Consider the following 26,058-nt stretch of genomic DNA (forward strand, 5'->3'; position numbering starts at 1 on the left):
GCTAGGTGAAAAATTGGTCGATGTGCCCTTGAGCAGGGCGCTCAACCCTAGTAGCTCTGGATAAGAGTGTCTTCTAAATGGCAAAAATGTATGGGTTCTATTCATTCTTATTCTATGGGTTGTTAGTTGTAGTGGGTTCCAATACTAATTTCATATACTGGCAGAGGAGAGGAAGGAGGTGTCATTTGATAGAAAGAAGGTGGAGGAGGACAGGAGGGAGATTGAGAAGAGCGAGGTGCAGGTGGAGAGGAAGGGGAAGACTGTGGGAAGGAAAGAGAAGATTATAAGGACCGGTGAGGACTGGTGAGTAGGATGGTCGAGAATTAAAGAGAAATAAAACTGTACAGTGACAGTCGCTACGTAGCATTAAGGCCAGGAGTAGAACATTTTATAGCCCTAAACCAACACATAATCAATCAATTCTAACAGTAACCCCTCACATTCAACCCCAGTATTAACCGTAACCCCCATATGTCCTGTTTTTATTTTGTTGCAGCTCTCGGTTCTATCACCTTCCTCTTCACCCTTAGGTCCCCAAGGGGTCCCACCTCCAGCAGGTGTAAAACCAACAGCCACCTACCTCTCCTCTTGTCTCCTCTCCTATGCCCATCTCATCTCTTCTCTTCTCTCCTCTGCCCATCTCTCCTCTTGTCTCCTCTCCTATGCCCATCTCATCTCTTCTCTTCTCTCCTCTGCCCATCTCTCCTCTTCTCTCCTCTCCTATGCCCATCTCATCTCTTCTCCCCTCTCCTATGCCCATCTCTCCTCTTTTCTCCTCTCCTATGCCCATCTCTCCTCTTCTCTCCTCTCCTATGCCCATCTCTCCTCTTCTCTCCTCTCCTATGCCCATCTCTCCTCTTCTCTCCTCTCGTATGCCCATATCTCCTCTTCTCTCCTCTCCTATGCCCATCTCATCTCTTCTCCCCTCTCCAAAAATAAACATTTATATTTACATATAAAATGTTGTTTGTGATTGCTTTTGAAATAAATAGGTGGTCTAGATCGATCTACTGTATGTTCTAGTTCGAAGTCTACTAAGTTGGTCTAGATTCTAGAACTTGAGACAGCAAGCTAACAAGCTTGTGTGTGCAGAGCGGCACCAGAATTAAAAACACATATTACCTTTTTGTAAATAAATATATTTTGAAATGCTTCCTATTTCAGAAAACATCCTGGATAAATATTAAAAGAGCACATTTTCCATAAGCTGTAGGTAGAACTGTGGTCTAAATGGATAGTTCAGAGCTTCTGCACTTGTCTATAACCTATAGGAAACAATAGATGGTCTAAACTTGACTGGAGGTTTCTCACTTTCGGGTGGCACAAATTGCGATATGGGGGAGGGAAATTGGCAGGTATATGCACATTTAATATTGTAGTATTTACTACAGGTAAAAAGTGTAGTGTTTTTGTGGACATGTATTTACTACAGAGTTCATTTTTGCAGATAATACTGTAGTATTTACTGTAGTATTCTACAGTATACTACAGTTTACTACATAATTATATAGGAAGTACTGTAGTATTCTATAGTAAACTGTAGCATTATAGTAAACTGTAGTATTCTAAAGTAAACTGTAGTATTCTGTAGTAAATTGTAAATCAAATCAAATTTTATTGGTCACATACACATGGTGAGCAGATGTTAATGTGAGTGTAGCGAAAGGCTTGTGCTTCTAGTTCCAACTGTGCAGCAATATCTAACATGTTATCTAACAATTCCACAACAAGTACATTATACATACAAATCTAAGTAAAGGAATGGAATAAGAATATATACATATATATGAGATGAGTGATGCAAGATATGTAAACATTATTAAAGTGGCATTATTAAAGTGACTAGTGATCCATTTATTAAAGTGGCCAATGATTTCAAGTCTGTATGTAGGCAGCAGCCTCTCTGTGTTAGTGATGGCTGTTTAACAGTCTGATGGCCTTCAGATAGAAGCTGTTTATCAGTCTCTCTGTCCAAGCTTTGATGCATCTGTACTGACCTCGCCTTCTGGATGGTAGCGTTGTGAGCAGAGAGTGGCTCGGGTGGTTGTTGTCCTTAATTATCTTTTTGGCCTTCCTGTGACATCGGGTGATGTAGGTGTCCTGGAGGGCAGGTAGTTTGCTCCCAGTGATGTGTTGTGCAGACCGCACCACCCTCTGGAGAACCTTGCGGTTGTGGGTGGTGCAGTTACCGTACCAGGCGGTGATACAGCCTGACAGGATGCTCTCAATTGTGCATCTGTAAAAGTTTGTGAGGGTTTTAGGTGACAAGCCAAAACAAGCCAAATTTCTTCTGCTTCCAGTAGTATTTTATATTAAACTGTAGTGTTCTATAGTAAACGGTAGTATTTTTTATGTGGGGAAAAAGTAGGTGCAGACACTTATTGCTCCTATGATGGGTAGAGGTGTATCATACATAACTCTGTGTGTGTGTGTGTGTGTAACAGTATAACTTTAGACCGTCCCCTCACCCATACCCGGGCGCGAACCAGGGACCCTCTGCACACATCAACAACTGACACCCACAAAGCATAATTACCCATCGCTCCACAAAAGCCGCAAGGTCTCAGAGCAAGTGAAGTCACCGATTGAAACGCTATTTAGCGCGCACCACCGCTAACTAAGCTAGCCGTTTCACATTTGTTACATGTGTGTGTGTGTGTGTGTGTGAGAGAGACAGAGAGCGAGAGAGAGAGAGAGAGAGAGAGAGAGAGAGCGCCTGTGAGCCAGCCAGGCCCCTTAGTGTGTCACGTGAAAAGTCATCTGAGGCCCAAAAACAGCTGTTCTCATTTGGGTATTTTGACAGGTCATTAGCAAACATGTCTTGGGTTTTCCTCTGAAAATTGAGAAGGTAGTGAGGCACTCCACCAGTCACTCTCCACACCCCAGCATCTCATCCCCACTGCAGCCCATGAGTAAATAATACACACCCCATTACTCAGAGCTTTCAGGTTTTACTGTATCAAGGGTTTACAGAGAGAGTGGAGTTCAGTCCGCTTTCTAAAACCTTGCCATTTGATATTAGGCTACATTTAACTGGTGCTGTGTACTGGCACTCTTTACTGTCTGTATCAGTTTAATCTCACAGTGGAAAGCAGACCGTGTTTCATTTGAGTGGCGTGTCTTCAAACTGTACATGTGGAAAGAACAGTTACGGCTGTTTCCCAGCTGTCTGTCAAACGGGTCTCCGCCCCTTTAATCATACCATTGGTCAATTTGCACATGGGGTGTTTACTCATTGGTCGTTTTTTTGTCAACACAAAGCACTCCCCACCGCTCGTTTGCCCTGTATGTGTGTTGTTGAACTGGGTGAGGTTCTACTTGCGAACGAAGCGGATGAGTAAATCATTTAAATGTCTCAAATATCTTTCTTGCTAGCCAACTAGCTTCCTATGACGGAAGTTAAACTAGCGAGACAACACGAGACCCCCTAGCTACTCAAGTGGCGGCTCGTGTGGAAATGTGCAGTATGCGTTTGTAGTTTGACATTAGCTAGCTATAGTAGCGTTGGTCATTCATTCAGTCGCTAGCGGTGGGATGGTTTTCTTTTGTGTTAGCTATATATTGCTAGCGACTCTGTTTGCTATGGCTAGCTAGCGTCTGCATTTGACAGCAGTGACCGCTCGAGAGACATCATGCGATTCCGCCAGGATACGATCGGCACCTGTTTTCTAGCTATCAAGACAAGATGCTCGCTTGTCCAAGGGAAGTAGCCACATTTGATTTAAAACCATAGTTGGTATTCGGGAATAAGGCGGAAACTGATCTTGAGAATTGGCTACTGTAAACCGTCATTGACTATCTATCCTCGGCGAAACCGGTTTGGTAGCTAACTAGCTGGCTAAAGTGATTGCTAGTATAGCTACATTTGGATGCATACGGAAAATGGCATCAACAAAGGCAAAGGTTGGGATAACTAATGAAAGCAACTCCATTCGTGAGAGTGCCAAGACCTGCGCGAGCAGTCCCATGTTATTGGCCGGAGCAGCATCGTTAACGTTGAACAACAGGACATACTCACTCGATGACCTGGACACCATTTCCACAGTTGGTAAGTTTAGGCAGCAAGCCAGTATGTTACAGTACACACGCGGGTGAAACTGGTCTGTCTATCACAGGGCTCACACTATCCTGCCTATCAACTAGGCTATATAGGCTACTACTACTGGTACATGTTTGGCTCGTGCACAACAGCACAAGCAATGAAAGCCAAGGCGACTATGTGATCAGCCATTCCATGGGATATGAGATCATGACATGGTGATGTGCTGAACATGAAACATCATTCAACTCTTGAGTCAGAAGAAAGCTGTCATGACCCTGTTCGGTCTGCTACTTAATCTGTCAACCGGATGGGGACAAGAACATTCTCCATTTCAGTCAAGCCCACCCATAGGTTTAAATTCCACCCTGTGCCCAATCATTGAGGAATTCGTCAGCCCATACAGTTGCTGGGATGGTCAACATTTTCTTGACATGACATTAAGGGAAATATCTGTGTATATCTCAGGGATCAAGCAGGGTACATGGTCACATTGCATACATGAAATAACCAGCTTGAGAAGTGAAAGCTTAATGGAGGAAACTCTTACTTCCCTCATTATCAGACTTTTGCAACATCGAAACCCTTTCGACTAGTTCAGAGAGGGTGAGTATGTATTATTTGTAAAAAAAATAAATAAAAAAGGAAATAGCTATATTAGTGAGGTGTCAGATGTTCCTTTTTGTTATTGTGAGCAGTGCCCTGTGAATGTCAAAGGAATGTCAAAGTTTGTGTTTGGCTCTGCTCACTCTTGTATGGGCACGTAAGTCCTTTCGCTGCATGGGTAATGTGTCAGCAGGCTCAGCTGTTGAACAGTGTTTTTTTCACATGGGTGGAGTCCTCTGTGGTGAGTCTAATGCCAGAAACCAAGAATGTTAAAACAACATGCACTACTTCAACACTGAACACAGGCTACTGATCACGAAAACCACTTCATCTTTTACTCTCATATTTGATTAATGACGAGCAGGACACTTAGCTAATAGACAATTCCCATCATTCTAAGCCCACGTGATCAGGGAGAGGATGAAGCTTATAGGCCGAAGATAAAATCATCCAATTTGCAAAACCTTTTGTTAGATGATGATGATGAGAGGGATTTACTTCTTATGACTAATCAGTTACACGTCTTGAGGACGGCTTTTGTCTAATGGTCATTGAAATAATGAGGCGCCTCGCTCTCACGTGACATTCAAAGCTTACGGTCATTACAGGCATTTTGCCCATCTTTCATGCATAGGAAAAACATTTTTTGGTGATGAGGCAAAAATGGTGGGGCCTAAGCCAAGTGCATTGAGTAGCATCAACAAGCTAGGCTCTTATCAGTCCACGTCTGGCCTTGTTCCATCAAATATGTAGTGTCAGTCAAATCAAATAAAACAAGCAGGCCTATCTATTTCTGCTCCCCCAGAATTAGAACAATAAGCATTCTGTATTCTATTCAAATACATGTAGGCTAGCATCCAGCAAGCCAAGAATCTGACAAAATAGCACGCCTTTAAGTGTCGCTGTGAAAACAGGTGTCACTTTTTCTCCCTCTTAATTGATTCAGTTCAGTTGTGGAGCAAAAAATAGGTCAGTCATTTCCCCTTCACTTTTCCAAACCTCTGGTTTGTTTCCATGCAAAATACCTCACATTGGTTTTGTGAGAAACATCCATTTTGTGCCATTTATTATCATATAGCCTAGCTGTTTTTATTTTTTTGGAAACAATATTCAGTACACCATGCAAGTATTCAGTGCAGCATTTGGTGCATATCCATTTGCTTCAGGCGTTGCTGTATTGGAGAGAAAAGAACAAACCAGCCTTGACCCACTTGCAGGGGAAAACCTATGTCACATTGCCAAACGAAATCACTGGACATTTCTGGTGGTAATCACTCAATATGATGAAAATAGTATATACAGTTGAAGTCGGAAGTTTGCATACACTTAGGTTGGAGTCATTAAAACTAGTTTTTCAACTACTCTACAAATTTCTTGTTAACAAACTATAGTTTTGGCAAGTCAGTTAGGACATCTACTTTGTGTATGACACAAGTCATTTTTCCAACAATTGTTTACAGGCAGATTATTTCACGTATAATTCACTGTATCACAATTCTTGTGGGTCAGAAGTTTACATACACCAAGTGCCTTTAAACAGCTTGGAAAATTCCAGAAAATGATGTCATGGCTTTAGAAGTTTCTGATAGGTGAATTGACATCATTTGAGTATATTGGAGGTCTACCTGTGGATGTATTTCAAGGCCTACCTTCAAACTCAATGCCTCTTTGCTTGACATCATGGGAAAATCAAAAGAAATCAGCCAAGACTTCAGAAAAAAATTGTAGACCTCCACAAGTCTGGTTCATCCTTGGGAACAGTTTCCAAACGCCTGAAGGTACCACGTTCATCTGTACAAACAATAGTACGCAAGTATAAACACCATGGGACCACGCAGCCGTCATACCGCTCAGGAATGGTTCTGTCTCCTAGAGATGAATGTACTTTGGTGTGAAAAGTGCAAATCAATCCCAGAACAACAGCAAAGGACCTTGTGAAGATGCTGGAGGAAACAGGTACAAAAGTATCTACCGTATATCCACAGTAAAACAAGTCCTATATCGACATAACCTGAAAGGCCGCTCAGCACGGAAGAAGCCAGTACATACATATTTTGTCTGTCTCTTTTTTTTTTAGATCCAGATTCAACTATGATATGTGTTCGTTGAGCAGTAAAAATTTTTCAAAACCGCCATAAAAAAGCCAGAGTACGGTTTGCAACAGCACATGGGGACAAAGATCGTACTTTTTGGAGGAATGTCCTCTGGTCTGATGAAACAATAAAAATAGAACTGTTTGGCCATAATGACCATCTTTGTATTTGGAGGGAAAAGGGGGAGGCTTGCAAGCTGAAGAACACCATCCCAACCGTGAAGCACAGGGGTGGCAGCATCATGTTGTGGGGGTGCTTTGCTGCAGGAGGGACTGGTGCACTTCACAAAATAGATGGCATCATGAGGGAGGAAAATATGTGGATATATTGAAGCAACATCTCAAGACATCAGACAGGAAGTTAAAGCTTGGTCGCAAATGGGTCTTCCAAATGGACAATGACCCCAAGCATACTTTCAAAGTTGTGGAAAAATGCCTTAAGGACAACAACGTCAAGGTATTGGAGTGGCCATCACAATGCCCTGACCTCAATCCTATAGAAAATGTGTGGGCAGAACTGAAAAAGCGTGTGCGAGCAAGGAGGCCTACAAACCTGACTCAGTTACACTAGCCCTGTCAGGAGGAATGGGCCAAATTTCACCCAACTTATTGTGGGAAGGCTACCTGAAACTTTTAACCCAAGTTAAACAATTTTAAAGGCAATGCTACCAAATACTAATTGAGTGTATGTAAACTTCTGACCCACTGGGAATGTGATGAAAGAAATAAAAGCTGAAATAAATCATTCTCTCTACTATTATTCTGACATTTCGCATTCTTAAATTAAAGTGGTGATCCTAACTGACCTAAGACAGGGAATTTTTACTAGGATTAAATGTCAGGAATTGTGAAACACTGAGTTTAAATGTATTTGGCTAAGGTGTATGTAAACTTCCGACTTCAACTGTACATGCACACATCTAAAAATGCAACAGTAGCTAAAAAATCAGAGGAAGAAAAATATCAGTTTGCTGCATCCACAAGATTAGGCTACTTGAGGGAGCAAGTGATTGGAAAAGGACATTACCATATGTCTTTACTGTGCCGACAGGTACTAGTCCTAACCTCCCTAGACGATTGGCATCTGCAGCAGATTCCTTCTGAATACAAACAAAATATTGATTCAGCTGTTGCCTAAAGACTACACACATGTCATTATTAACTCACTTATATTGAGCAAGGTGCTCACTATGTTTGCCAAAAGATTTTCTCTAGCTGTTTTTCGTGTTTAGTAGTGTCGGCCTAAAGCCTGCTTGTTGGGAGTCTCTAGATAAGTAGTATTAGGCCCACTAGGAGAGGACAAACATCCGTAGAATATCCATCTGATTGTGCTGACTTTACAAGAACGTATCTGCTTTGAGGCGCTATATTACACCAGCAATGTTTTCAGGTATAGTAGTACAGTTGAGCTCAGTTATCTAACCTCTTTCTTTGTCTTCTTCATAATATCATAAGACAGGGGTTGGGCTTTGTTTTGCCTGCTCCTATTAGATTACTATGGAGACTGAGAACAGGGAAGGACAAAGAATCCTTGTGCGAGGTATGCCCAAACGTGCCAGAAGCCTAAGTTCCATTACTTTATCAGGGATTGTGAGTCCATCTCTCTGTTTGTCTACTCCCTCTGTCCTTACTCACAGTGAAATATGACTAGACACGGGGTGTTATTTTGTACTCCTCTTGACCTGGGGATGGGAATAGAGAAACAATCTGAATTGGGGACCGGAATAATGAGGTCAGACTTGTAAAAGAGTGAGAAGACAACTCAAGGAATCTTGGACAGTTCTTCCAGGTTCAACCTCTTTTAATTGATGGAAGGGTGGAAGACATGTCAGGCATGATTGAATGTCAAAAATAAATGTCATTCTGATTTCATGAAATTACTTGATCCAGAGATCTATTCCTGATTATCAAATCAAATGTTATTTGTTACATATGCCGAATACAAGAGGTGTATGCCTTACAATGAATGCTTATTTACAGGCCCTTAACCAACAAAGCATTATTAAGAAAAATAAGTGTGAAGTAAAAATAATGGTGGTTGATTTGTTGCAGAAATAATCTGAGGGGGGGGGGGGGGGGGGGGGTGAGAGAGAACTTAACGCCTTGTCCAATGACTGTTCCTCTCTCTCGTTGCTTCAGGCACAGGGACCTTTGGCAGGGTGTTCCTGGTGAAAGACAAGAAGAGCAGGGCGTTCTACGCTCTGAAGGCGATGAAGATCCCAGACGTGATCCGGCTGAAGCAGGAGCAGCACGTCCACAACGAGAAGGAAGTCCTGACCGAAGTCAACCACCCCTTCCTCATCAGACTGTGAGTGTCTGATCACCTCATCGACACATAACGTCACCAAATATAGCCTAACGTAGCTGTCATAACATAAAGACAAGGAAGTCCTGACCGAAGTCCACCACCCCTTCCTCATCAGACTGTTATTGTCTAATCGCCTCAACGCCATCGTCAGCCACAGATCTGTTGGAAGTGGATTTAATATATAAATAATATATGCCATTAAGCAGAAGTCTTTATCCAAGGTGACCTCCCCTACAGTGAGTGTATACGTTTCTAGAATATGTATGTGATTAGGGGTGGTGAATCCCATGACCTTGGTGTTGCTAGCACTGCGCTCTTACCCACTAAGCCACACAGGGCCACTTTCCACTTGTCCTCTACAACCGTTTTGACAAGGCCCATGCCACATACTGTAAGCTGAGCAAACACTGACCAGACTACCGTGTGGTCTAACTCTCTACATCCAACCACTGTTACCTGACCAATATTTGTGTTTGACTAGAGTCACCTTGTTCAAATGTACCGGTGTGTTTATTTCCTGTTTATACCTTCCAGGTTCTGGACCCACCATGACGATCGTTTACTCTACATGCTGATGGACTACGTTCCAGGCGGGGAGCTGTTCAGTTACCTCCGTAGCCGCGGGCGCTTCAGCAACACCACGGGCCTCTTCTACTCCACGGAGATCGTGTGTGCCATCGAGTACCTCCACTCCAAAGAGATCGTCTACCGAGACCTGAAGCCGGAGAATATACTGCTGGACAGCGAGGGACACATCCGCCTCACGGACTTCGGCTTCGCTAAGAAGCTCTCGGACAGGTATGATGTAATGCCGTAGAGTGCAACTTTATTGTCCATCGAGACACGGAAATGTGTCTTTGGACTGTGTTATTATATTTCCAACTTCCCTGAGACCACACACACCCTAGAGACTTGAAGCAGCACAGGGTCAGCCGCAGAGCAGCGTCCCAGTATGAGCTGTTCGTCCCCACAGGTATCATCCCATCTGGGAGCAGGTGTGTTGCACAGCTAAGGACATCCTTAATTGTTAGATATTATGCCCCCTAACAAGTCATTACCAGGATATTATTAGACTGCCGTGTTAATTGCGGGAGTGAATGCTGTTTGTTTTTCTGTCTCATTGTAAGAGCCGTACAGACATATTTGCCTGATTGGTACAGTAGGGACATAGATATCCTTCCTGAAGTTGTCATTTTACACCCATATAATATTCCGAGTGTATGGAGGGGAATCCTCGCTCTATCTAAGACGGAATCTGGAAAAAAATGCAAAGATGCGATGGAAATTGCCGTTATTTTTGTTTTTATATTAGCGTTACAAGCAGCTAGTCCTCTTCAGTAACCTCCGTAGGATTGGAAAGCTGCAGCACTCCGGGTTAAAACAGTTTTGTATCTGCACTGCGGTAGTGTAGTGAGACTGCAGTAGCACTAGTGTTTTGCAGGGAGCCTCGCTGAACACAAACCTGACCCACTGACATGTAAACAAAATGGACTAAGATTACATTTTCTCTGTCCGGGAGAGTAAAACAGATTTGGAGTAGATGTGTCTCTGATGTGCATCTTGTGACCCACTTAAAGAAACGGAAGGCAAAAGGAATTGGCTCGAATGCGGCGAGGGTGTGAAGAACAAACGAATGAGCTGAGTTGGCTGCCTTGCCACTGGTGGTGTTCCTGTGCGCGGGCGATCAGTTTAGAAGGTGAAACAATACCACACCACACTGTTGATGCTTCCACAGTGCCCACCTAATGGCAGAATGGACCCGCTTTGGTTCTGGGATGTGCTCGGAGGTTACCGTTTTTTTTTAGACTAGCTTTGCCAGTCGTAGAGTAGCACTCTGTCCAGAGAGTACTCTCAGTCTGAGGTAGATATGCCCATCAGACAAAGGTTGCATGCCACAAAAAAATGCACAATGCAATCTGCATTTTCCACATTTCCAGATTTTTGCATTTGCGACCAGTGTCCCGTTGTCGTTCACATCAAAATCTATACTAATGGTGGAAATGTACGAATGAAATCAGGGACCTGGAGCCTGCTCTTTAAACAGAGTAACCATTTGCATACAAATTAACCATCACCACGGCAACTGACCAAGAGTTATTTTCCAAAGGGCCAGTTTTTTTTCTTCTTCTTCAGAACATTAAAAAAAATCTGATGAAAATGATAGTTTGTTGTGTCCTATTCTGCTCCCCACTTCAGATACCCTCCCTGCTGGCCTGATAATAGTGATCCAGGGTTGTATATGTCCTCCAAACAGTGTTAATCAGCTGTACTATTGAACCAAAGACATTGATCTACCAATAACACAACCAGAACCAATACTTCCAGCAAACTAAAGCTCCGTCACTCTGGATCCATATACCACCCGATAGTACTGTGAGATCAGGCTGTACTGTATTAGTTATACCACGTACATGCTTTGGTTGGAAAATTGTGATAATTGTGTATTTTCTATTAGAACACCACATAATGGTTGTGTTGAATTCAATGTAACGTTGTCAGATACTTGAAGATGTGTACGTGCTACTGTGAGATCAGTCTGCATAGGCTGCCCTACTACTGACTGGAAGGACCAGTCGACTGACCGCTGATACTGTTGTGAGAGCAACCTACATACAGGACACTACTATAAACGGCAGGGTGATCACTTTACAAGACTGGGGTTGTCTTTCCCTGTATGTAACAGAAGTCTCCTCTCTCGGTGGAACTCATTGGAATGTGCAGTGTGTGCTGCGTACAGGGTGACCCTTGGGGAAACCTAGGCTTGGATTGATCATCAGTCAGCTATTATCGGCTACACATCCCAAATAAACGTTGTACGCGTCTGCATGTTCCTGTGTTCTGTTGTAGTAACGTAACATCTCAAATGTAAATGGTTCAAACCTAATGTTGTTTCTCTTTAATGTCTCTTTCTCCATCGCTCGGTTCAGGACGTGGACTCTGTGTGGAACCCCAGAGTACCTGGCCCCAGAGGTCATCCAGAGCAAAGGTCATGGCCGGGCGGTGGACTGGTGGGCCCTGGGGATCCTCGTCTTTGAGATGCTGGCTGGGTGAGTAGTATTGTCCTGTCCTCTGACTGAATGGGAAGGACTGGTGTTGAGCTGAACACTAGTGTCATGTCTCCTGACAGGGCAGGGTTGAACACCAGGGGGCCCCAGTCCACCAGAGGACAAGATGACTGGGTGGTAGTAGCAGGGGTTGGGGTCAATTTCATTTATATTCAGAAAGTAAACTAACATTCCAATTCTCCTCATTTGATTTTTAAAATAAAAAATATTGGAATTAATATTCCAGTTTACTTCCTGAATTGAGATAGAATTGATCCCGTGCTAGTGTAGAAGTATGTATGAAGAGTGGCTATCCTCTATGGACAGTGGGCTCTGTCTATGAACAATGGGTAGTATCCAGCAGAATGTCTGTAGCGAGTCAATGGAGTGACAAGTGTGCTGTTATTCAGAGAGTTGACCTTATGAGGTTACGTCACTCTGTAGTGGGCTTAATTCCAAGACCAGTCTGCCTTGTGTTTCTGTGATGACAGAGGTGGACGGTCTTAAGGATGAAAGGAAGGTTACAGATTGAAGAAAGGTCAAAGGTAACTTATTCTGACACATTCCCACCTGTGTGTGATCTGTGGAGACCAAGGTTTCATGATAACAAACTCTGGTGGCTTTAAGCTGTGCTCTCTCGTCTGAGAACCCCACTCAGTCACTCATTAATTCAAGACCTACAGAAGCACTGAAATAGGATTTCTGTAGACGGGCCGTAGTTGTACCATAGCTTAACGACGCCGGGCCTGTGTTCCAAATGGCACCCTATTCCCGATGCAGTGCACTACTTTTGAACAGAATCCTGGTCAAAAGTAGTGCGCTACATAGGGAATAGGGACGTCGGGCCATTTAGCTATGGTACATCTGCGGCCTGGTGCCTATAGAAATCCTATTTCAGCAGTGCTTCTGTGGAGTGCACTGGCCTTGAATGAATGAATGAATGACTCACTGACTGAGTGGATGTCTGCTAGCAACATATAGCATCCCTCACGTGGCCGGCTGCTCTTCCGCTCCTCTTTGAGACGAGGGAACCAAGTTAAATGATTTGTTCTATATAGCCCATCCTACACATGAGTTAAGTGCTTGCTTTTTGCTTATAATCCGCATGCATTTCTGCAGGCGTCACATAGGCTACATGTACTAGGCTAAATATGTAGGGTGTAGCCTATGTGTGCACTCACTGAACGGTGAGTGGATAAAAGTGTCTGCCAAGTGCCATATTATTAAGCAATAAGGCACGAGGGGGTGTGGTATATGGCCAATATACCATGGCTAAGGGCTGTTCTTTGTCACGACACAACGCGGAGTGCCTGGATACAGCCCTTAGCCGTGGTATATTGGCCATATATCACGAACCCCTGAGGTGCCTTATTGCCGTCATAAACTGGTTACCGGCGTAATTAGAGTAGTAAAAATAAATGTTTTGTCATACCCGTGGTGTATATAGTCTGATATACCACGGCTGTCAGCCAATCAGCATTCAGGGCTCGAACCACCCAGCAAGAGAGAAGGGCTCTGATAGTGTTATGTTCAGTACACTATCAAAGAGGCTCCCAACCAGGGGCACTTGGCCTGTCCACAGAGGGTACTTGAAAAGATTCATGAGACCATAGTCCTACTGGTAAAATACTCATGAGGGGGTAAATCTGGGGTACTCCAGGCAGAGCAAAATTCAGTTGGTGGTACAGTAACCCGAAAAAAGGTTGGGATCCACTGCCTATCATGTGAATTAGCCGCCCCTAGAGGGCACTAGTTATTATAACCTCAGCACAGTACACAGGATGGGTTTGGGTGTGTATTGTTTGTTTTGCTATGGAAATGTAGCACAGCCCTTATCCCCAGAATGGGTAAAAATGTTGTATCTATGCCTTTTGAATAAAATGAACATTGATAGGCCTAGTACTTAGCAGCTAGACGTTTAAAACAATCACTCTGCTTTTCTTCACTACGTGACAGAACAGTTGGGGAAATATCATCTGTAACATGAATTTGATTTATTTTCATTTTTTTATTTGATGAATCATGTTTAAATCTGTATGATTATAGAAACGTGCTTCTGTACTAGAGTGGTAGTGAAGTTGTGAGGAGGCACTTCTGATTCGCTGACATCACCCTAGTATATTCATGTGCCAGTAGAGAATTCAGTGGCCTTGGGCTTCTGGTGAAGAAAAATGTGACCTTCTCCTTAGCATCCGTCACACTGGCCTTTTGAAGTGTGCGCACACACTCGGCGCTCCAGGAGACAAAAGCTCCCTTCAGAACAACGCGCCCTAAAGGTTGCCTGCTGTGTAACCGTTTTGTCAAAGGTCCTGTAGCTTCCGTAGTGGAGGAATGTAAAGGGGGGGGGGCTTCTGAAAGTTACGAGGTGTGGTAGGTTTACACACTCAGACATCCATCCGCCCCAGGGTCCTGACTTCTGGGAATAATCATGACGAGGTCACCTGTGCACTGAGCTCCACACACACTCAGTCCAGCCCACCAGTATCTTACACACACACACACACACACACCGACACACACAGACAGTCCAGTAGGCTTGTATCATCCTGTATCTAATCCTGCCTGGAGGGGGAGCCTGCCCTCCTTAATGAAAACCGGTGTGTGTGTGTGTGGTCCTCCCTCCCACTCACATCACAACATCTTCTCTGGTCAATGTAGCCTATTCCAGTTCCATGCTAACCAGAAACAGTTTTAATTTCTGTTTCTCTGCAATCTGTGGAAGATGAGCATTCTTGTCGATTCTTACTGTAGCCGTGCTAGTTTAAATCTACTCCCAAACACCTAGGCCTACTCCTGCGTACAGACGATCCTAACTCCTACTGCTAAACATGTTAGTCATTCCCTGTTTTGATTTATCCTGTTTTCACCATTTCCTCCCTCCGTTCCTCTCCCCATCCTCTTCCCTGTGGAATCTTGGCGACACCTCAGGTGTTACGTAAACCGTAGGTTGCTGTTGCATAAGAGGAGCCGAGTCTCTAGTCTCTCACTGTTCATCACTGGGGACCTAGACTAATCTACCGGCAGGCTGGCGGGCGTGCCTGGGGGAGCGGGGTGGTAGCCTGCACTTGGCCTCCCTCTTTACCATCCAGTAAGAGGAGGACCCATCAGGGAAGCAGCTCTCTGTTGATTCATCCTTTGGCTCCCCTCGTATTCTACCAACACCCTGACTCTTCCTCTTCTTTTTTTCCCCCTCCCTTCTGCTCTGACATTCACTGTAGAGACCTGTCCCTGCTAAAGACATTACATTCCCCTTGGAAAGCAGCTTTTCTGAAGGACTTTATTCTGATCTCAGGCCATGACCAAAAATCATTACCGGGCATTATTTCTCCCTTCCTTTTCCTGTCCGTTTTAGTCATTTCAGTTTATTGACAGGTTTTGACTGATGCGTGCCGTCGTCCACTGATGCAGTCCTCCTTTTGATAGTCTGATCTGTCTTTCGTCTGACCGTCTGACTTGAATGAATCTATTACACAATTCTCTGACCTTGTACATAAAAATGATATTGGTCTGTGCTACACATCTAACAGCCTCCAGGCCCCAATTCCACTCTCAGAGGTCTCTGTCTCCATTTTGACTGGCTCAGCTCGGCAGCCCCTGTGACAAACTGGTGTCTGCTGCATGTGTAATGCATTTAGCTAGGCTGGCCTGGCCCGTTATGTAAAGCAGCCTGCACGGTTAATGGTTTGTCCAGGCTGGAGCAGTGCTGGTGAAGCGTTCACCATTAAACCATCAGTCACCAGAATGCAGCTGATTGGTCTGAGGAGCTACAGCTCTGTACTACACAGAGACGCGTAGGCGAGTGTGTTCACACGCATACGTGTGCGCAGACACACACACACACACACAGGTCACCAGATGAGTTAATTCAACTGTAGGGTCATGTGTTTCACTGCGTTGTGTTGTCGTGTACTTTACTGCAGCCCTTTCAATTTCCTGCTTTGTAGCTAGGTTTCCGTCCATCAAAAAATTTGCATAAAAATATCTGCGTTTTCCCACCACAGTCGTGTTTCCATCAAAAATGATTTGTTGCTCATAAAAAGCTGTGCTTTTGTCAAAACTTTTGCGGTTAAATTCCCATGTACCGAAAAAATAAATACTCTATTGATGGTTTTGTCACAAAATAACATTTGTTTTATATAGCAAATGTGCCTACTCTGGTCTTGGCACCTGCCCCCAAGTCAACAGCTCTCAGATACAGTGTGGGTAGGCTACCTACATGTGTGAGATTATTATGGACCGAAAAGCCAGATGATTTGTCAAACAGCAGACATGCATTGATCACCATGTCACCATCAAGCTCATCACCGTGCACTTTCACCACCCTGTGATGTTCATCACAACTTATTTCATCTGTAGCCTAATAAACTGCATGCTTTCCCATGTCATAGTGGGAGGACATTTTACATAGTTTAGCAGCTGATCCAGAGCGACTTACAGTAGTGAGTGCGTACGTTTTCATACCGGACCCACAACCCTGGCATTACAAGCGCCATGCTCTTCCAACTGGGCTACGCAGGACCACACAAAATATAATTGTGTGACACTAAGTTTACTTCAAATATAATGGTTGTCAATATTTGCGCCTGAAAGGCATTTCCACTGCCATTTCTCGCATAATCAATTTTACAGAGACAAAAAGATCCCCATTTTTGTATAGCGTCTTTTTCCTGGCAGACATTTGGGAAGTTTACCGACAAACTTCCATCAAGCCTGTCGTGACATTTTAATCCGACGTGCTTGACTCGCGTAAATAGGTTGGATGGAAACCTGGTTTATGATTCTATTTTTCCTCTGTGAGTTAATTGGATTGAATTTTTATTAGTGTTTGCCAATAGGAACAAACATTATGAAGGAGTTGACAAGTTATCACCGCTTGAGGAGAGATGACTGTTTATATGACATGTTCTTTTATTTCCCCCTCCAGGTACCCACCGTTTTTTGACGACAATCCCTTTGGTATTTATCAGAAGATTCTCGCCGGGAAGCTGGAATTCCCGCGGCATCTGGATTTTTATGTAAAGTAGGTCGTACACACACACACACACACACACACACACACACACACACACACACACACACACACACACACACTCGCACCCAGGCACACACCCAGGCACACACCCAAGCACAGGGGATTGTGGGTGAAATAATGGAGGGAAAATCCCCAAAGTCTACCACTACCTCGGCACAAACGTGTTCCATTATGATACGTAATATACGATGAGCCCATCTTATAAAATTTCGACTTGTGAGGAGAATGTACGGATGTTGGTTTTCACATCACATTTCAATCCGATTTTTAGATTTAGGTCTTGGCGTGCAGGAAACAAAATGTTCCTGAGATAAGTCCTCCCGACTGTTATTGGAAACACACCCGCATCCACCATCACACTCTCTACCCATAACAAACATAGTGTGTTTTGGAAATGCATTACCAATACTCATGATTAGGACCTGACAATTGGAATTTGGCAGGGCTGCATTGTGAAAACCTTTTAGTTGTGTATGTGCATCTAGGAATGTACCAAATCCAATATGTAACTTATCTCTCCAGTGCGTGCGTGCATGTGTGACCACCGCATGTGTGGATGAACGTGTGTGCCTGCCTGCGCACGCAGACAACGTGTGTGTGTGTGTGTGTGTGTGTGTGTGTGTGTGTGCTGCGTCACACAGTGCAACCATCCTCCCAAACGGCAGGGTCAATCAGCCTCCCGTGCAGAAGATGAAGAGCTAGCTACGCTGAATGTCGGATGCGGGCCCTCACTAATGACACACTCTGCTGAGTTGGAACTCGTCCTTTAAACCCGTCACAACCATCACACTGCTCCTCAGAACAGCTGGAGGCTGGAGTAATGTTAGGAGATTACCGGCTTTAGAAGGAGAGGAGGACCTGGGCAGTACTCAATCAGCCCTGACACACTGGCCCAGCCGGATACCTGGGAGGGGCCACACACATAGTGTTACCTAACGCACGCGCACACACAGTCCCACTGTTACCACACACACACACACACACACACACAGTCCCACTGCTACCACACACACACACACACACACAGTCCCACTGCTACATAACACACTAACAAAAGAGCCCCAAACACTTAAGCCGTCTATCTTTTGGCCCCAGACAGACAGAAGGGTTTTCTTTTTTTTAATATTCCCTCCAGCTACATCACTGTCACTTTGACCCGGTCCCATCCATCAGAACTGATGGGTAGAACCTGAACCTGAGTTGTCTGTCTCTGGCTCTGTCCGTGTTTGTCTGTCCATTGCAGTAACTCTTTTCTATCGCAGAGAAGATAAGACGTGTTACAGTATTACTGAACATGTGTAAGACCAACTTGTTGTAAAGTGTTATATGCCTTTCAAATAGGGGGCGGCAGGTAGCCTAGTGGTTAGAGGGTTGGGCCAGTAACCGAAAGGTCGCTGGATCGAATCCCCGAGCTGACAAGGTAAAAATCTGTCGTTCTGCCCCTGAACAAGGTAGTTAACCCACTGTTCCCCGGTAGGCCGTCATTGTAAATAAGAATTTGTTCTTAACTGACTTGCCTAGAGAAATATATATTTTTTAATAAATATGCTATTCAGAATATAATGTATTTAGTAAGGTCACTGTGCAGGACTTTCTGCATAGAAAAGTTTTTTTTTTTTTTTTCAGGCCGCCTTACTCCAAACAGAAAGAAAGAAACAAAACTTAAACAACTAAAACCAGATATAAACTATGACGAAAAGATAATGGGTCTTTGTCATGGCATTGGGCCCCGTTGATTTTGTCATGTTTGAGTCACTCCGATAGCATAGAAACATGCATAAGTCATGGCAAAATGTGTAGATTTGCAGGAAATGTGCTTTAAAAAAATAAGTAAATAATGATCTCCACCACAAGGCAAAATGTTGGTTGGTGACTTCACCATTGGCCACGCCCACTGCCACGCCCCTGCCATTCCCACCACCTAAGCCCCATTTTGATCCAGAAAAAAAGCTCTGCTGTCTGGTATATTGCCATAGAAATGTACAGTGACATTGTTTATCGCTTACATATTGCGTAAGATGGAACTGTCTCAGATTGGGCAACCAATTGGAGTTAAGGAAAGTTGTATTTCCCCTCAACGTTTCATAAGTCAGGCTACATGGCCATATTTTTATTTAACCAGGGGGGGGGGCATTGATGTTAGAAATGTCTTTTGTGAGGGAGACCTAGCGAGAGGTCAGCAGGAAGTAGCCCGTGTGTACATACAATTACAATGGTCAGTGATATTTTCTTTGACCAGAGCTTTAAACTCAGACACTCTCCTCCAGTTTTAAAGTATTTTGTAGTTCGTTCCAGGACCAAGGGAGTATTATAGGAGTAGGATTGTTATTATATATATTTATTTATTTTTCTTCGAGGGGGGGGGGGGGGGCTGCTTCCCCATTTTCAGTCCTTTGTCGTATAGGGACTGTAAAAGAGAGCCACTGAATGAGAGCGGAGGCTGTAGGATTGTGAGGTTGTTGTGACTTGGGAGGGTTTAAGACACTAAAATGCACACTGTCAATAATCGGCTGGTATATTTACGCCTGCGCTGGCAAGCTCGTTGGTTGTGAGATACGGCAGCTTTATTGAAAGCTCACTCTGTCAGCGCCGGCCGCATATCATCGGAAAACTTACACTTACATTTTTAAAGGCATTGTGAATCATCCCAAATTCATCCCTCAAGTATCCCTACGTCAGCATCTTCATAGTTGTGAAAACTTTCACTTTAAAACCTGTCACTTTCTCTCAATTAAAATAGGGAGAGGGAAAGAGCAAGAGAGGATGTTTCTGTCTGGATGAACCTCACACATACACACACACACAGGATGTACCTCTCTGTTACCCCATGGCACCTTTATGAGTCTGTCAGTGTATCTGTTGTTCCAATAGCCAAGCTCATCTATCTTGTCAGCTTTTGGATGGAGACGGACCTCTTGACTGAAACTGCAGACCTGCAGTCGATCTGCTGTCTGAACACACACACACACACACACACTGCTGTCTGGAGACAGTCACAGTGAGTTCACACTAACAATCTGTCTCCCTGACCGTCTTTCTATTGTTTTCCAGAGATCTCATCAAGAAGTTTCTCGTCATTGACCGAGCCAGGAGGTTAGGCAATATGAAGGTGAGTTTCAAGCTCAAACCATGATTGAGATTCAGATTTGTAAAGGTTTATTGTCCCAAGCTATGCTAAAACATTACACAAGAACAGATACACAGTACTAATGAAACCCATGTTAAAGTATTTTGTTGACTCGTCAGGTCGTGGAGTGAGTCTTTTGCAGTTTGACGTCACGGTCTCAACACTGAGACAGGAAAGGGCCTAGGGAGTGACTGAATGTCTGCATTTGGTTCCAATTAGCTGGATACATAGAGGGAGTTGTTGTAGAGGTAGTTTGCACCCTTAAAGGCGTGGGAGGGGGCAGCAGGGGTTTAGGGTGGATCACAGAGAAACATATTTCCCCTGCACTGGCAATAAGTCAGTTTAGTAGTTAATCACATGGGGTACGGGCTCATTACTTAGTCCTGCCATTTCAACATGACTGGGCATTATATGCAAATATCAATTCTATCTTGCTGAAAAGATGCTCCCTTTTGGTAGCCAGGATGTCCACTGTAGTAGTAGGAGTGAAGCCAGTATGCACAAGCCATCTGCACAGGAAATGTGTAGAACGCAACAGAGAAGCTGTGTTTGCACAGCGAGAACTGGAGTCTCCCACCACAATGAACACGGGCCTCTTGGTAACACCATATTCCCTTTTAAAGTGCACTAGCTTTGAACAGGGCCCAGGGGGAGGGCTCTGGTCGAAAGCAGTGCGCTATGTAGGGAATAGGGTTCCATTTGGGACGCCGTGTCACTCAATAGAATGATCTGTAATTCCTCTTGAATAAATGAATGTTATTTTTTACACCACTGTGATGGAATTGGCTCTCCGTCATAACAGGCGGGATTTTATTTTTTCTACTAGACACCGAGCGGTCCAATGTAGGCGCCATGCACATCTTAACTCTCATGGCGGACTGATTATTCCTTGTTTGCTTGCCTCCGTTTTGTGCAGTTTGTCTGTATGCCTCAGGAACACTGCAGGCCTGGCTTTTACTCAGCCACCAAAGATGGAAAGAAAAAAAACAAGTGTTTATCTGTTTCAGACTTCTCGTCCCTGTAGTCTACCGCAATTTTATGATTCATTCATTGGAATCATATATGTATCTGGCACTGGCGTTCAATCGAAGGATGAGTTCTGAGTGTTTTGAATTACACTGTTCAAAGGCATAAGAGTCACTGTGGGAGTATATGATGTCTCTTTTCAATTAAACAACTGTTGGTAAGCACAATGATTTAAATAAACATAAATCACCACACTGTCTGTTATTAACTTGTGCCTCAAAGGGTTTTCTGAGGAACATGTGCTAGTTAGCTGACTAGCTAGCTGACTCTAGGTGTGGTCTAGCCACACACTCCCAGTATACAGGAATAATCACCACAGACACCACAAAGTGTTTAGAATAAATGAAGTGTTTTGCTCTAATTGTCATTATTATTTCAAACCCTTTATTCCAGACGTGAAGAACGTCATTTATCTTGATTCCAGATTGTGTCGAATAGAGGGCCCGCGGACGGCTCTGATGCACAATGTCTTCTCTTGCAGAACGGAGCAGACGATGTGAAAAAGCACAGATGGTTCAAGTCTATAGACTGGGATGGTGTTCCTCTGAGAAAACTGAAGGTCTGTCACGTTGGCTATATTACACACATCAATGGGAACACATGTAAACGTACACTTTATTTTCAGGATGTACTGTTTTCATTCAACTCACCATTTTAGAGTTGATGTACTTTTAAAAGAAAACACCTGCTTATTTTTAGCTCTTTGATGTATTCAGCGTCACGTTATTTTTGTTCCCTCAGCCACCCATAGTTCCCAAGGTGTCCCACGAAGGTGACACGTCTAACTTTGATGCCTACCCCGAGGACGAGTGGAAGAAAGATGCACCTGTGCCTGCAAAGGACTTGGAAATCTTCAAGGACTTCTAGAAAGGCGGAAGTAACGACAGACATACTTCGAAAACATTTAGGTCTTGTAGCGAGAGACTCAGGAACTTTTAGACCTTGGAGAAGGTGAGTCAAACTTCTAGATGTTGAAAAAATACCGACTTCTGGATCTTGCTGAATAACAGAAGGACTGGTAAATCATCTGAGATGTCACCATTGTATGGTCAGCAAGAGAACTTCCAAGCGTCCAAGTCCCAGAACTTTATCTTGCTTGAAGACATTGAAGTGTTCCACAGAATTGACCTAAAAATAACTAAAAGAGCCATCATATCGCCACAATATTCATCTAGCATTCATTTCCTTTCGTTTGAAAAAGTTTTTTTTTCCACTTAACTAACACCTCAGTCCTCAGTTTCTTTGTTTCTCTGAGCCTTCTCCTGTTATGCAAAAAAAAAAGAAAAAAAAAAAGATGGTCCTCTTTGAACCAAAGGGCATTGTTACTGAAATGAATATGTTTAAAATGCAATATTCAGGATTTTTTTATGTATTTTGTTGGGCCAAAAAGGTTCCAGTTTTCTTTGTTGGAACTTGTAGGACTCAACCAACCGAGCAAAGCTTATGATCCAAAAATGATCACGCATACAGTAGACTCAGTATTGAGCTGTACAGTAAATGGAATTTACATGTGTAGTTACTACATCCATACTTAGTAGATTGTACTTGACATTTGTCAATGAGAAAGTATGAAACTTGTAGAGGAACGTACTACAATATCATGCCAAGCAAGCTTTGTAATATCATTTTATTGACTGGCCGCTAGTCAAATAGGCTGTTAAACTTGTCATTTTGAGCTGTAAGTACTTGGCTATCTATCGGCCGGATATCCATGCATGTGTGCATCAAGGCCAGACCAGAAAGCTCTTGTAAAAGGTGCCTTACTTACTTCAGGAGCTTGGATGTGACATACTGTATGCCTTCGTCTTTTCTCCTGACAAGCTAGTGGTACTTTTTCAACTTTTATTTATAGAACACACACTGTTTATACTTGAGCTGTGCTGTTGAAAACGTTGACTGTTAATCATAATATATGTGGAGTAATTGTTGTGTGGAAGAAGTGTAGCTAGCTACTATATGTGGAATCTGGTTCCTCCCCGTCTTTTTCTTCCGTCCACCTCGTCCTATTTTGCTGTTCACACAGTAACAAAAAATGACCCTGTGTATTGACTGGTGTCTATCTTTGTCTCTAGGTCTCTTTCATTTACTTTAAAGAACTGTAGAATACAGATCTCCAGCTGGTTTCATGTATAGCCAAGCAGGAAGTAGTCTCAGTAAGATGCTTGGCCATCTGCTTCAGGCATCCAATAAACTCTTGTCTTCTCTCCACCAATCATATCACTGGCTAGTAGAAAGCACATCATGAGGCAATCACAAACTGTCTCTCGAAAAAACGTACTTAGTAACAAACAGTAAGTCATTTGTGTCCCTTTTAGTCAACTTAAATTATTTGATTTGAACAATTTGATTGCGTGTATGTCATGTTTTATGTATATCTCTTAACCAATCATGGAACAAAACTCAGTGTGAGTTTATTCGGTCCGTTTGTATAGCTTTTTTTACGTATTTGTTTTAATTATTTTATTTTTAGTGTGAAGTGTGTTTCTAGGGAATTTGCTTTACAATCCTCAGCCTTTTGCCATTTTTTTTAAAGATGTTTATGTATTAGCAAAAAGAAAACAAATATGAAAGAAAAAAATACTGTACTTTTAGGTCAATACAAGCATATATTTTATACCCAATACCATTTTACCAATGCCTTTTGTCAGTGTATAGATTTTTTAAATTATTATTTAACAGCCTACCTTACATGGCCTTTTCATATGGTTAATGTCGCAGTATTGTATTTAACTTCTTCAGATACTGTTTAAAAGATCCACACAACCAGGATTATAAACACCTCCTATCCACTGACTCAACAACTGATTCTCTTTCCTCTCTGAAGTGTGGTTATAATATATTGTAATGTATAAATAGTGTAAGTAATTTGGTAATTGCTATACTTTGCTTTCTGATAGGCTAGGTGGAATTGTCTCCATATTGCTTACATCTATGTAATCATTTCAGACATGCCAGAGTACTTGGGGTGGTAGGAGCCAGGGTTAGATTTGTAATTCAGCGTAGGATGTGATTTTCTATTTCCACATTGGTTTTGTATTTAATCTAGACAATATGTAAGTGATGTGACTGACTGTTGTCTGGTTGGCCAAATGCTATTACAGTATCAAAACCTTTAATCTTCTCTATGGTTCAATAGCTCTTAGCTGGCCTTAGAAGTGTTAGCTACCACTATTTCAAGTCATCAGACAAATGAACTTTCGGAGTGTTACCGTCGGTTGGTAATTTGTCTACAAGTTCACCGGCCTAGTCTGTATCTACCCAACATTGAAATTGAGTTGTGTGTGCATGAACACTTAAAACCGCACATCAGTCAGCGATTCTGGAGCTTCATTATCCCCTCTCTTAAAGGCTCTCATTCATCCAAATTCATCTAAAAGGTATAGAGGTATAGTTGGTGCCTGTACGGACTACAGGCACCAAGGTACCATTTTAAAGGTGCCCTATTTCAAGAAAGTCATTAGTGTTTACAGTGGAAAGTGACTCATGTGTTGTCTGGACCTCCTTGTGTTGCATGCTGGGTGATGACATCCAAGACTGCTCCAGAGACGCACAGCAGAGTGGAGCTGCCTCTGTAATAACTGACTAATGAATCCCTTATGATCAGAGAGACTCCACTGAGACTCTGCGGCTGTTTTTCAAATGGCACCCTATTCCCTATATAGTGCACTACTTTTGACCAGGGTCCATAGGGCTTGGGTCAAGAGTAGTGCACTATATAAAGAATAGGGTGCCATTTGAGACACTAACACTCTTTCCCTGACATCCCAGGAAGGGAGGGGGGGGGTTCCTCTGGGAATATCACATGTTCCACCTGCTGCACAGTGCAGCTCATGTCCTGTTATTTACTGTAATGGACGTTTGTACATCTGTGTTTACCATTTATGTTTCTGTGTTGTTCAGCAGATGCTAATGGTGACTCATGTTTGACTGGGGAGAGGGGATCCAGTCGACCACAATGACTCCACATCACAGTCTTACCATAGACGCCCATTGGACATTGAAGGAAATGTAACTCTAAATCATTCCTCATTATGAGTGATTGAGAATAAGTTAATTGAATTAAACCCTTTTACAAAAACGATTACGTTCTCTAAAATTCAAATTCAAGCTTTAGGACAAAAGTGCTGTGAGGTACCTGTAAGTCTCTCCTCCGAGCATCCCCCACCCACCCCTTAATGACAAGCGGAGGTCCGTTCTGATGACACTTTAAACATTGTTTTTATGTCAGATTGTCAATGGCACCTGTCATCAGTTTAGCATTGCCTTGTGAAATGGACTTGTTGAGAGGTGCTAACAAGTGCATATACCCTCAACGCTATACTTGACTTAACCACTGAATGAGCGCATCATGGAGACTAGGTGACAGTCAGCGACTGGTAGGTTTTGACTTCAGCGTCTTGTCTCTCTCTGGGGATGGTAGCCTATAGCGGTGCACTCACTATGACTTAGCCTGGCAGTTGAGGATGGCTGCTAGGTCTCCTATTGGTGGATGAATGCAGTCAGCCAGTTGTGAAAGAATACCTGAGACGGAGAACAGAGCCATCAAATGACCTTAATGACGGGTCTTTTAGTGGGAGCACGGAGCAGGAACCACTTTAATTTGAGAGGTAGCGTATGTCTGGGCTTATAGCCAGGTGGTTAATGGCCTAAGAAGGGTCTGGATTTGAATTACATAACATATGTTCCCTACGAGGATTCACGACCCAGGTAGTATCACTATTCAGAGGTTGGTGGATAAGAAAATACTGAACAAAAATGTGAACTCAACATGCAACAATTTCTAA

General features: G+C 43.2%; 1 protein-coding gene across 1 annotated transcript; it reads left to right on the forward strand.

The window, feature by feature from the left end:
• Positions 1–3,267: 3,267 nt before the first annotated feature.
• Positions 3,268–24,591, forward strand: LOC110527508 (cAMP-dependent protein kinase catalytic subunit PRKX). Its single transcript, XM_021608824.2, has 8 exons — positions 3,268–4,048; positions 8,877–9,045; positions 9,580–9,843; positions 11,973–12,092; positions 17,014–17,109; positions 20,173–20,230; positions 21,756–21,833; positions 22,016–24,591. Exons 1-8 carry the CDS (start codon positions 3,883–3,885, stop codon positions 22,139–22,141), a joined length of 1,077 nt encoding a protein of 358 aa, XP_021464499.1. The 5' UTR covers positions 3,268–3,882; the 3' UTR covers positions 22,142–24,591.
• The last annotated feature ends 1,467 nt before the right edge of the window (positions 24,592–26,058 follow it).

Source organism: Oncorhynchus mykiss, chromosome 7, assembly GCF_013265735.2.
Source record: "Oncorhynchus mykiss isolate Arlee chromosome 7, USDA_OmykA_1.1, whole genome shotgun sequence".
NCBI classification, from domain to species: Eukaryota; Metazoa; Chordata; class Actinopteri; order Salmoniformes; family Salmonidae; genus Oncorhynchus; species Oncorhynchus mykiss.